At 39.9% G+C, this 12,763-nt stretch overlaps 1 protein-coding gene across 4 annotated transcripts in view; it reads left to right on the top strand.

Moving 5' to 3' along the window:
* The first annotated feature begins 2,629 nt into the window (after nucleotides 1-2,629).
* Nucleotides 2,630-12,763, top strand: part of CDC14B (cell division cycle 14B) — a 42,937-nt gene continuing 32,803 nt past the window's right edge. For all 4 annotated transcript variants that reach the window (XR_005704360.1, XM_040089279.2, XM_040089277.2 and 1 more), the window contains exons 1-3: nucleotides 2,630-2,789; nucleotides 10,489-10,582; nucleotides 11,460-11,535. Coding sequence is in view for 3 of the 4 variants with exons in the window: in XM_040089279.2 (XP_039945213.1) it covers nucleotides 2,630-2,789; nucleotides 10,489-10,582; nucleotides 11,460-11,535 (330 nt within the window). In the remaining variant the exon portion in view is untranslated. The remainder of the gene's footprint in view (nucleotides 2,790-10,488; nucleotides 10,583-11,459; nucleotides 11,536-12,763) is intronic.

Raw genomic sequence — 12,763 nt, 5'->3', positions numbered from 1 at the left:
AATACATTATCCTGTATTGTCTGCAGTTCTTTTGTGTGACAAAAAACCATGGGTCTGTAAAACCAGAGAGAGGTGTGTCTTACATTTGTATCTGATCAGCGTATCGGTTTTGGAGTAAACAAGATTATTTGTATTCCTGTGAAGATTTGCAGCAGAATGTTCTTCCTTTATATGTATTTTTTTTCTCTCAGAGCAAGAGGTCTCTGAATAAATAGTTCTTAGTTGTTTCTTAGACAACTGAAGTAAGCATAACATTCTGGTTTGCAGTTCTGGCATATTTAATATTATTCATATATCTACAAATGTTTATGTTCAACATCTACTGCTTTTATTAAAGTAGACATGCCCTCCTTCATCCAGGAAACATTTCTTTTTAGCAATTTGGGAAAAAAAAAGTCCAAGATTTATGGAGAAGCATATCCTCCTCTCCAGTCTCTGATCTTTGACCTTCACTCTAAAATGCTACCATACATACATTTCTCAACTGCAAATTTTCTCTATTTTTAAGCTTTAATGCAAATGTGAAATGGCATTTTTTGAAGATGTTTTTTCCTGCACCCATTAAGGTCACTGGCAGGCCCAGGGCAAGGTTTGGAAAGCTTTACACCATTAAGAGCATGTGAAATTAAGTGCACTCTTCCTTGATGAAAAATAAGAAGGCTTGCTTAAGAAACATAACAATACTGAAGGATGTAACTCTATTAAAGATACAGTGCCTTAGCAACTTATTCATTACAGCCCTATCTTGATATTATGTGTTTAGAAGAAGGATATTATTAATGGAAAAATACTGTTGTCAGTTTCCTGCATTGACTAAACAGCACACTGCACAGGGATAAAGGCGCAGACTCTGAAGCCCTGTGACTTCAGAGCAGGCCAGAGGCTTCCTCAAACTTGGCACAATGGACTGGGACAGGCAGCTCAGGCTTACAAGGGAGTGAGTCCTCAGGCTCACAAGGTGTTGTCTCCTCCCTCCAGCACTCCCCCAGCTCAACCATATTTTTCAGCATGCCAGGGACTCTGGAATGCATCTGCTGCTCTGCCTTATGTTACTTAAACAACAGCCAAAAGCAGGCTGGGAAACTGGTCATATGTTTGTAAAACAAAGACAGTAAACAAAGAAAAATTATTTTTAAATAGAATGAATGACGAATATTCAGTTTATTAGTAGTGTTTCTGCTCTGCTTCATTCACCTGATAATCAAAGCCAAGGACAATGATTCCCATTCCACTTTTGTTTTACAGTTGTTCTTAGTGCTTTTGATTTTGAAAGAAATATTCTAGCTGACTTCCTTCTTCTTTTCCTTTCAGTAGAATTAAAACAATATACAATGGGTAATAGTTCTGTTGGTCCTAATAAGCATATTTAACAAAATTAACTACAGCTATAAGAACTACGGACTTTTAAAAGAGACCAGAATTAATTAAACTGTAGTTTTACAGCTCTTTAGGTTGAAGTAATACACACTCACCATTTCAATACTGACAGGAACCATGTCACAACCTCTGTGTTATCCCAGCAAAATCACTTCTTCAGAAAGATTAACAAACTGGAGACAAGCAAAGGGAGGAGGAAGCAAGAGGAAGATTCAGCAGAAGAGCTGAAGTGTCCTAGTCAGGGCATCGGCCCTGCCTTTTCCATCTGGCCACAGCTTGACAGAGTTTGCTGGACCCCTGGCGAGACCGTGACTCCCACATGCATAATGAATTGGAACAACGATGGCCACATTTATCCTTGGGATAATTTTCTTGGGAGAATTTGTTTCCAAAACGTCAGAACAGTTTTATGTCTCTGGTGTTATTCAGAAAGGATAGTTTTTTAAAAAAACGCCATGCAGTGAAAAGTGGCAACTAGTAGCAGCAGGTTTTCCTCCATAAATACGCGTACTCGGCGGACGGTAGAATGCTTCCTCAAGGGCTTTCATCACGGCCAACTAGACGGAGGTGGGAAGGGAGTGTTTTTCAGAAGCTGTTTTACCTACTCGCTTGGGTTAGTGCTACAGCTATTTAAAATAGCTGCTCTATCTAAGAGGCAGATTCGAACCCAGTTATTTAAACTTTTCAGATTAGTCCATTTAACGTTCGGACCAGCAGCCCGTATATACTGGACTGGTTTCAGTCGGCCTTACAAAGTACCGAATCCTCGGGCCCCTCTTTTGTTACACTTCAAGAGGGGCGCCCGGAGGACTGCGAGGCCCCAGGAGATGGCAAGGACTGCCCGGGGCGGCCGCGGTGCCCCCGGCCCGGGCCGCGCTCCCCATCCCGGGAGCAGCCACGCGCCACGTCAGCGGCGCGGCCCGGCCGCGCGCCCAGACAGGCGGCGCCCCGGGGGCGGGGGGGAGGGGTGGGCGCGCGCCCCGGCCCACCTGTTACAGCGGCCGCCATGACGTCACCCCCCCACCGTTTCGCGCCGGTGACGCCACACCGCGCGTCCCAATCAGGGGCGGCCGTTGGGGGCGCGGCGGGCGCTCCGCCGGGCGGCGGGGGGAAGGTGCGGCGGGAGGGGGCGGTGTCCGCGGAGACGCGTCAGCCGCTGCCGCCGCCCTCGCCGCCGCGGGGTCCCTCCACTCCCTCCGGCCGCCAGGTCCCCGCGGGATGAGGGGAGCGTAGCGCCGCGGCCGTCTCCGCCATGAAGCGGAAGAGCTGGGCCGAAGCGCGGCGCCGCGCAGCCCCGCCGCCGCCCGCGCTGAAGAGGACGCGGGGCGCGGCGCCGCAGGCGGCGGGGGGCGAGGCGGAGCGGCGACGGCAGCTGCCCCCCGCCGGGCTGGAGACCTGCCTGAGGATCGCGGGTGAGGGGAGTGTGCCGTGGGCGCGGGGGGCGGGGGCGTCCCTGTGTCCCGTCGCGTCCCGTCCCGCCGGCGGCGGGTGCCGCGCCGGCTCCGGGTGGGCAGGAAAACTTCCCGTCGGCGGGACCCCGGGGCGCTCGGCAGCCGCTGCTGTCCGGGCGGTGGACCGGTCGGTCCCCGAGCCCAGAACTCGGCGAAGTGTTGTTGAGAACTGCCCCGTTCGTCCAGCGGGATAACTCATCCTGGCGATGTCCCGGTAGCCCGAGCCGTAGCCAGCAGCGATTGCCTCGTGTTGGCGTTTTCTGGTTGCCGGAGAGAGTAAACGGAATGCAACGTCAAACACGTTTCTGTTCGTTCAACACGTTGTGGGGTGGGAAAAAAAGTAACATATTTCTTCATGGATTGGAGGAATATGTATATATACACACATGCACTCACACACACACACACACATATGTATAGATATATATAGATATTTGTTTCTCCTGATGCCGTAATAGCATCAGTGCTTGCTGGCTGATGGGTAAACTAGTGGGCAAACGTCGCACCTCCTCTTGACACGCAAGTGCTAAGAGCTTGTGAGGCAGGATTGCTCAGTCTCGTCCTTCCTTTTCGTGACTCCAGTCTCTGAGCCGCGCTTTGTTTTGGCACACGAGTCTCCCTCTTTTAAGAAGCCTGTTGGATCACAGCCAGAAAATTCTGTGTTTAGGTGTGAGTTCCCCAGCTAAAAGATGGCTTTGAGTTTGAGTTCTGAAGGCAGCAATAACAACAAAAATAATCTCAGAATTTTAGTGTACTTACAACTTCTCATAAAAAGCAAGAAATAAACCTCCCGGCACATCTCTGTGGAGTCCATGGGAAATATCTGTGGACAGAGCAAGCAAAAATACAAAGAGCAAACTTGCAGAAGAGGCACCAGTGTACTATTTATTTCTGTGCCAGGAAGCATGGTTCCTTTTATTAATTAGTGTGTCTCCTAGATAATGGTATGTTTAGCAAACCATAATATTTTGTTTTGAAAATTTGGCATAGCAACATAGAAAGAAAGTAAACTGCCAGAGCTTACCAGATTATTCTCAAAAGGCTTTAATACTGTCAGGGAGTAAAATCCTAAATATTCCAGCCAAAAAATTCAGCATTTTAGGCCTAATCTACACAGAGAAACATAATTGTTTATTTATCTACAGAACTCTTAAGGCTCCATATGTGTATTTTTTCTATAGCAGTAACTGTTTATATAGGACATGATGATAGTGTGATTTTAAGGTCAGGTGCGGAAACTCCTCATGTAACAGATAATGACTTTTTTTACTGTCAAAGTGATCTCACTACCTGGATTACCACACAGCCCTGTCCAGCTCACATCTCCAGCAAACCAGGTCTGTCTAACCATTCTCATGAATCAGTTGCTTCGATCTGGTAGTATGTGTCTGGCTTCAACAGGCCCAATAAATTACTGTATTTTCTCCTTCAAGGAAGTGTTCACCCATGTAAATTCAGTAGAGCACCTAGGCTTTGACCTGTGTTTTTTCAGTGGGATTTCACCACATGCAGCAGTACCTGGTATAGTGAATTTGATTAAAGTGCACTAGATTATTATATTTAACAATACTTCATTTTGTCTTTATCTTGTTGTGCACTGTGGCTGCTGTTTATTCTCAAATTTTAAGTTCTGATTCGAATTATAGTCTAATGTTTAGTTTGCTGTTATGTCATACTTGTTTTTTTAAAGAGAAATCTTAAAATAACAAGCTAACAGGCTTATTTTTGTTCAGCTGCTTTAAAGTTATATCGAGGTTTGAAGTGCCAATTCTGCCTTCTCATATAGCAGTGCTTAGAAATTAATTAATATTTGTGGACTGAAGACAAAACATAAGGTCTTTTTCTTAAAAATGGACGTACTGGTAAATATTTGAACGACTGTAAAGGCTGAGTGATCTGTGTTAGCTTATCTGCTTACAGAAACAGTGCCAAACTTTTAAAGAATGTTGCAGGCTACCATTATTTTCATCTTTGCAAAAGACAGAAGCAGAGCATTGCAAACTGCTGTAAAGATTTATGGGTCTTTTGTTGTGTGATATTACATTCATAAACAATAAAGTTTCAAATACATTCTAGAAATTTTATACCCAAAATGCTTACAGTAATCATTGAATTTCTTTATTTTGTAATTAATTGTATGCATCAGCCATATGTCAGAATAACTATTAGTTAGAACTGTCTAAATATTCTTGTTTAGTATTAAGACTAGTTGAGGAAAGCTGTCCTTTTAAAAAGTTGTTTATTTTGGTCTGTTAAGCTGCATGGTAAGCTTTATAATTTTCTCTTTGTCAGCTAGTGCGTGAGGCTTGCTGGTATGAATTCAATTTACTGGAACTGAATGCATTTCTTCTGTTCATTAGAAGCATATTCCCATATCCTTCTGATCTCTGAGAGAAGTAATTTATATGATCTAAATAAAATGTAGCAGTGCTCTGTGAGATGCTTGAAAGCTGTTAATTTCCTTTCCTCAGTTGCTTTTCTTTCTCATTGCTCTGATTTTATTAAAAAAAAAAAAAATTAAAGAAGAGGTGGAATTATAATGCATAAACCTCAGGCAAAAGGTGTGGGTTTCTCTCTCACCTATTGTGAGTAGTTAATTCTAAAATGAAATAACTGCAATAACTATACATGGAATTTAATTTTAAGTGATATAGTGTCATGGGTAATTTCCTGACATTTGATTGTTCTTCCTGCTGAATGTATATCCATTTTGTTTACAGAATGGAACTAACATCTTAAAGGATGCTCTAAGCTACAGTGTACATACCTAATTTTTTTTCTTAATTGAGAATCATTTTGCTTATACTGTCAGTTGGAGTTGATAATTAAGTATTAATTTTAATGTATTCATTGATATTTAGGTTGTGGTTTTTGGTTTCATATTGGAGTTTGTTGGTTTTTTTCAAACCATTAAGTTGTCTTTTTCCAGGAGTTCTGGCTTGTCATTATAGATTTTGTGTACCCAATAGGAAACTATTTTTCTAGAATGCTGAGGACACTTCTAATAAGTATCATTTGGCTTCCAATATTTTTACTGTCAACACTTTCGATTAGTTTTTATTATGCAGCTGTCTCAGTACAAAAACAGTCTACTTTTAAATCAATGTGACCTTACTCCTGAGTCTTTTCCAAAGTTAAGATTTTAAATATATGTTTAAGGCTTTTAGTGTCCAATCCAGCTCTGAAAGTGCATGAACATATGTAATCTCATGTATTAGTCAAGAGCAGAAGAGTGGAAGCACTCTATGTAAGTGAAGTAACAGTGTTAATCAGTCATGACATAGCACTGAGAATAATGCTTTCATAGTTTTTTGTTTAAGAAAAAAATTCCTTTATCGTTTTAGTGTACTTTCATTTTCTTTTTCAGAGTCAAGGCTGCTGTCCTAATTGCCAACTCTCCAATCAGCTTAATTTGAAATATCATAGTGATGATGACAATGAATTTTTTTAAGGATAGAAAGACTAAAAGTAAAATCTTAAACAATTTTGCTTTTTGACTTGGCATTGCAACAGAATTTGCCTTTTATGTTTTCTCTTATATCTTTCAATTATTTGAAGTTTTTTAAGTCAAACACAACAAAATTCCATATATCAACTCTGAATTTAGAAATATACTGCTCTTTAAATAGTAAAAACTGTGGTTACATTCCTGGTGATTCAAAACAGACTAACACTGGGGTTTGTTGTACTGTCATTCACTGAGTTTCTCATCTAAGCCATCTATTTAACAGTAGGACTGTAGAATTTCTGTTTGTATTAAATAATGTTTGCTGATCATATGCAAACTTTTCCTGCCACTACTGCCTGTTTAATATTTAGCTGTCACTTAAAGTCATAGAATCACTTAGGTTGGAAGAAGCCTCTAAGATCATCAAGTCCAACTGTAATTCTTAAATTAATGAAATTTCTTTCTTGAAGGCCTGTGCGGCACAACCTGAAAAGCATCAGGCTTGTTGAGGGCAAAGGAAGGAGATTATTTTTACTTCTCTAAATTCGCATTAATGTGATTTTGAAGTGGTAGCTCTCAATTTTCTACACATCTATTTCCACAGAACACTGTAGCTCTGATAAACAAGCAGAGTGCTTTCCCTTCTGTAACACTCTGCAATCAGCTTGGACAGTCATGTTTGTGCTAGCTTTAAGTCTCACTGGCTGAGGTACCAGCAGTAACACAGCTGTGGTAACCTATGCCTCAGTTAGGGGTATGTAGGCTCAGTTTGTTGTACATTGGATGCTTACTCAAATTAATTGCCTGCAGGGACATCTGTGCTTATGGTTTTTAACTGTTTTGTTATATAAGGCTGACAAAATTAAGTGTATTAAAGTATATCTAACATGCTGCAGCCATATCTCCTAATTGCAGAGCAGATGCAGCCTGTAAGGCAGTGAACCCTACTCTGTCATTCCTCTGAGAAATGATTAGAAAGGTCTGCTCTGGTTTGATAGTTTTAGGATGATTTTTTATCAGAATTTTGCAGGAATTAGGAAGTGCTCAAGTGCACTATTTGTAAATTAAATGCTAAAATGCTAAAATTACCGAAGGAGACATGAAGATAATGAAAGGGAAGCCTTGCTCCTGGCAGTCCAAACCTTTGTGGAATCCTAGTGAAATCAAATCATCAGTGCTTGAGTGTATTTTATATATAAACTCTTGATCCTACAATCAGATCCTTAATGAAGGAATTCTCCTTTCTCTTAATTTCTGTTTAAAAAAAACCAACACACTAATCCTTGATTAAATAGAACTTGGAATGTATTTGGAAAAAAACAGGTAAAAAAAGATGTGGTGAGTAATACAGCATTTGTCAGATGCTGGACTGGTAGATCAGTAGAAGGGTAAATATGCTTACAGGAAATTTCCTTCTTCTAAGATCTCCTCATAGGAAATGTGTTAAAAAGATGGAGCCTGCTGTTTACATAATAGGGAGTAATTGTTAGCAGGGCACAGGAATGCTTGTCAGGATATTGGCATTTGATATACACTGCTCTTATTGTGAGGTACTTCTGTAAATTCATTGAACTCAAGTTTCTTTCAGGTGTTTTAAGAATAGCAACAATGAACACAGTTTAGAGATACCAGAGCAGAACCATTGCCAATAGCCATTCAGAAGGCCACATGCACACTGCTTGCTCAAAATAGGATTTCTCTTTTTTTGCTGGACAATTTTGCAAGCTGCAGAAGCATTTCAGTAACAGGACAAGCACTGAAGATGCAAGTGGTTCTTTTATTTCAAATCCTGTTTTGTAGCAGATCACTAAATTATTTAGGTATATGGCCTGTGCAGATTATATTTCTTTTCATTTTTGTCCTAATTTTCTATTTGAAGATTTTGGATTGCTCTTTGCAAACTAGTTTTATGTTTTCAGAAGTGATATGAAGTTTCTTTGAAGAAGCTGAAGTGCAAAAAAGTAGCATTTGAGTACTCTAGGTACTCAGTTTGAGTACTACTGCTGTTCTTCCCAGACTTTGATGTGATTATTGTTTGTGTATATTAAAGAGGGAGAGCTCAATCTAGTCAGTAATTAGACTGGCACTTAAGGACAGATGCCATGGAGGGAAAACTTTTGGCTGCATATTCCTGTTGTTAACCCCCAGCAGGCTGGTTCAGTGAGCTAACTCAGAGATTTTTCCTTCTAAGGAACCTGGTGGCAGCTAGCCATTAAATCAGTTTAGAAGTGGTGTGAAATTATAGCTTGGGGCTGCAGTGATATGTGTTTAATCTAGCAATGCCAGTTTAAACACAATCCCTAGGTATCACATCCTCTCAGTTCTCCTTTCTGTTTCCTCCCTAGCCCTCGGCTCTCCTGCACACACTAGCTTTCATTCTTAGAACAGAGGAAAATAAGTCAGAAAAACAGCTTTTTACCGTCTTTTACACTTTTCTCTTTTTTCCCGTTTATTTTTCTTTTCTTTCTTTTTTTATCCCTTCCCCACCCCCCCTTTTTTTTAAGTATTGCCCAGGGATACCTGTTACAGTTTCTAATTCATGCAAATCACCTTGACACAGCTCAGTGATTAACACAGTGGTGGGGAACTGTCCCCAAAAGTCCACCCCAGACTGCCTCTCTATGAAGCAGTTTTCACCATAGCATATTTTGCATACCAGCTGGAGTATTGATGCACTTACTTCTCCACACATAATTCACTTTGTGGGCCAGTTTAGTCACTTCTTAAAAAATGCACACATTACTCTAAATCTTATCCTTTGACTTGTTTTCATGGAATGATTTGGTAAATGCTGGGAGGTACGGAAGCAGGTAATGTACTTCACGTCTAGTACTTGCAGCTCTGCTTACAGGATGGGACTATTAGAAATTAAATTAGCAAATGGAGTGCCTTGCTTCTCTGTTAGAGAGTAAGGAAATAGTGCCTGACTTGTTTAGGAGGTACTGTCTATCCCACTGTTGCTCCTGACCTGTAAATGTTTAAGCCAAACCATTCACATCAGGCTGCAGTTTAACTGAAAAAAAAGCATTAAGAAAAATTTTTGGTGGGCTTGTCTGGTGAGCAATGAGCATGTGACTATTGAAATATAGATATGGCAACTCCTTTCATGGCATACTTGGACATGTATTTTCAAGATACAAGTAATGATTTCTAAGTCATGGAGGATGTTTTGAAGGTTAAAGTGATTTCCCCCCCACCCCGCTGTCTAAAAACTGACATACAGTTTTTCCTCATCACAGATCATATTTTGAAGTAATATATGCACATGATCTGTTTTGATACTTTATAAATATCTGTTCTAGGGAACTAACTTGCAGAAACAACAACAAAAAAAAAGCTTTCGTTTTGGGTCTGAATTTTAATCCAAATATTTTATGATAATATTTTCTTAGCAGGAAGCATACAAGTATTGTGGTGGTGGTGCAAGCCTGAATTTTTATTGATCAATTACCGCAAGCACAGCAATTTATAACAGGAGCACAGTCAGTGTTTAAAGTTCACTGGGGCTTCAGCTGCCCTGGCCATAAAAGTAATTTATATCTATGTGAATGCCACTGGTATTTTTCCCTCCTCAGCTTAACAAAGGAAGCCAGTGCAAGTACAAGATACCTCCTGCCTGCAGGCACACAGGCTTTGAAGGGGCAGCTGGGGTGGGGACGGGGATTCAGTTGGAGATGTCCAGGTGGAGGCCTGGCTATGGGCATGCATGGGCTTCCCAGTTGCATCCCTCCCAAGACTGTTACCAGCAGGCTTTAATTACTGTCAAAATCATGGCTTTACAGGAAGAAGTGTTTGGTATGTGTGGTTCATCGTAGGTGCTCAGAGGAGCAGAGGGATTTGTGGTTTAGTTTGGGGGGGTGGTGTGTATGCATTGGTATTTGGAGTACAACCAAACCTGCCAAAGGAGATGTCTGCTGTGTGTGTGGGTGCAGGTCAGGCTCCTGCTATTTTGTGAAGTCATTAAACAAGGAACACTTTGGAAAAGAACACTAAAGAGCTGCGGATTATGGGAATGCCGCTGAGCAAAAAGCCTCAATCTTTGTGTGCCTTGCTTGTTTAACACTGGAGAAATAATAGTACCTAATTTAATACTTAAAAGAAGATTTTCTTCATTCTAAACCATTTAAAGCTGTCCCATTCACAAGTAATATTTCAGACTTTCAGCAGAAAAACATGATATTTATAAACGCTTCCAATTTTCTTGCATTTCAGATCGCCTTTATTTTGCAATTCTGTACCAAAAACCAAAGAGTGGAGCTGCTAATACCCATTATTTCTGCATAGATGATGAACTTGTGTATGAGAAGTAAGTACCAACTTAGGGGTTTTTTCTGTTTTTTACAGAAATAAATTAGTCAGAGCAACAGCAGTGAGAACTCAGTCTTATTGGAGAATTAATTACATGAGTTTGGTCTTCTAAGACTTATGTGCCATGATGATTTATAGGCCTTTCTAGGGTTTCTTGCTTTTCCATTAGGATTTCTTAAAAACATTTTCAAAGCAGAAGCTTTCATTGTACCCATTTCTGTTAGAAGGCACGGAAACATGATGCAGCCATATAAATTCAGAAGTGCCTCTTGTATAGACCTAAAAGGGGTGTCTTTGGTTTCTCATGTATTAAGTAGAATGTCTGAACTTCCTAGAATCAGAGAAGAAAATGGCAAAGACAATTCAAGCCTTTATGAGCTGACAGTGGATATATTATTTCCTCTGTAGTGAACAGTGTTTGTCTTTTACATGATGTGGAATGTTGCTAATTCTTCAAATAGTTTTGATCAAGGGCATGCTTACTGTTTTTAATGCACTAATCAATCTTTATTCTCTGTGTTTCCTTTTCTCTAGCACTATGAATTGCCTCCTTTTAAAGTAAAGCTTATGAGTTCCTCTTAAAATAGAGTTTAAGAACTTTTGTCACAGAGTGATACAGTAGTGAGAAATAGTTTTTAAAATCTGAGGCATTGGTTTTGAATGGTGCTGTGTGAAAAACAAAAAAATTTTAGTCCATATTTAAAGAGGTCAAAACATTTCCTCCAACAAAACAGTATGTATTTATGTAAGAAAGTGTACTTGTTTTCAGAAGGATGTACATATATAATATGTCTATTATTACTCCTTGCTTTGTGCATCTTGTAAGAAAAGCATTTACAGGAATCATGTACAATCTTTCCTCTTTCTTCTAACAGCTTCTATGCAGACTTTGGACCACTCAATCTGGCAATGGTCTACAGATACTGCTGCAAGCTAAATAAGAAATTAAAGGTAATGCTTGGGGTTTTTTATTCAAAAGCCAGTATTACTTCTTTTTAAAAAACAAAAACAAAAACAAATGGGCCAAAATTTTTGTTGTTGTTGTTGTTACTACTGTTTTCCTAATCCAGCTGAATTCTGAATATAAATGCTGTATTTTAGTGAGGTGAATTTAGGGAGGAGGTGGATCAGGGTGGTCAACCCACTTACTTTTAAGAAGCAGAAGATGTACAACTGTGGCAGTAAATATTGTTAAGCTTCTAGAAGATCAGTTGCTAAATGAATACAGCCTTTTTTATAAAGGAAAAGCTTATTTCTTGGAATTCTATATTTTTGGCAACCTGCCAATATTGAGTGAGCTTCAGGGTGTAGTGCTATGTTTTTATTTGAAATTGGTTTTGTTTGACTTGATCTTCTCTTCTGATGCTGACATTCTTCAGTAATGGGCAACATTTGATCTTTAGTAACATTGATAGCATTGGCCTGAAGGAGGCTGCTTTGCTCATAGTGTAGATTACTCTCTCTTATAGGAGCTCAGTAGTTTTGGGGATTGGGCTCTTGATAGAGCATAGTGTCTTCAAAATAGATTTCTTAAAATAATTAACACACTTGACTACAAGTTAGTTGGCTTTTAGTAGATGTTGGAGTATAAAACCTGTTTGGCAGTTAAAAAAGCTTATTTTTGTTAATGTCATGGTTTGCCTCTTCAAAACTACTTAGATCTTTAAACTGCCACTGTACTGTGAAAAGTGGGAAATATAGAGCACATTATAGAATAACAGTGTAATTTTTTTTTCATTCCTTGATGTCTGTCACAGATAATAGTTTGCATAATTCAGAGTTGCTTTATTATTGTGGAAGGAAATGGCACCCACGGGTGTGATGTTGCTGCTCTGTTCTTACTGAGGCACTAGCAGAATTGTCTCTGGCTAAGTCTAAGATAACCTGTTTAGTGGTCCATGCTGGGAGGTGGCAAACTCCCCCTGGGTAGCTGTAGTTTGCCAGAGATGAGATTCTCTGATTTTTGTATACAGGATGCTCTGAAACAACACAGGTCTATGTTATAGTCCCTTTCCATGTGTTAGGATTTCTGAGAACATATTTATGCTACAGATCTGGTTTTTGTGTTTTTTGTCTTGAGTGCATTGAATATCTTGAACAAGGAACATCGCTATTTAAATGCATAAAATTATATTTTATGATAACTTAACAGTTTATGAAAGTGTGCAGTTTCAAGTAC

Source organism: Hirundo rustica, chromosome Z (assembly GCF_015227805.2).
Source record: "Hirundo rustica isolate bHirRus1 chromosome Z, bHirRus1.pri.v3, whole genome shotgun sequence".
NCBI lineage: Eukaryota > Metazoa > Chordata > Aves > Passeriformes > Hirundinidae > Hirundo > Hirundo rustica.
This window is presented reverse-complemented; position numbering and strand designations above follow the sequence as displayed.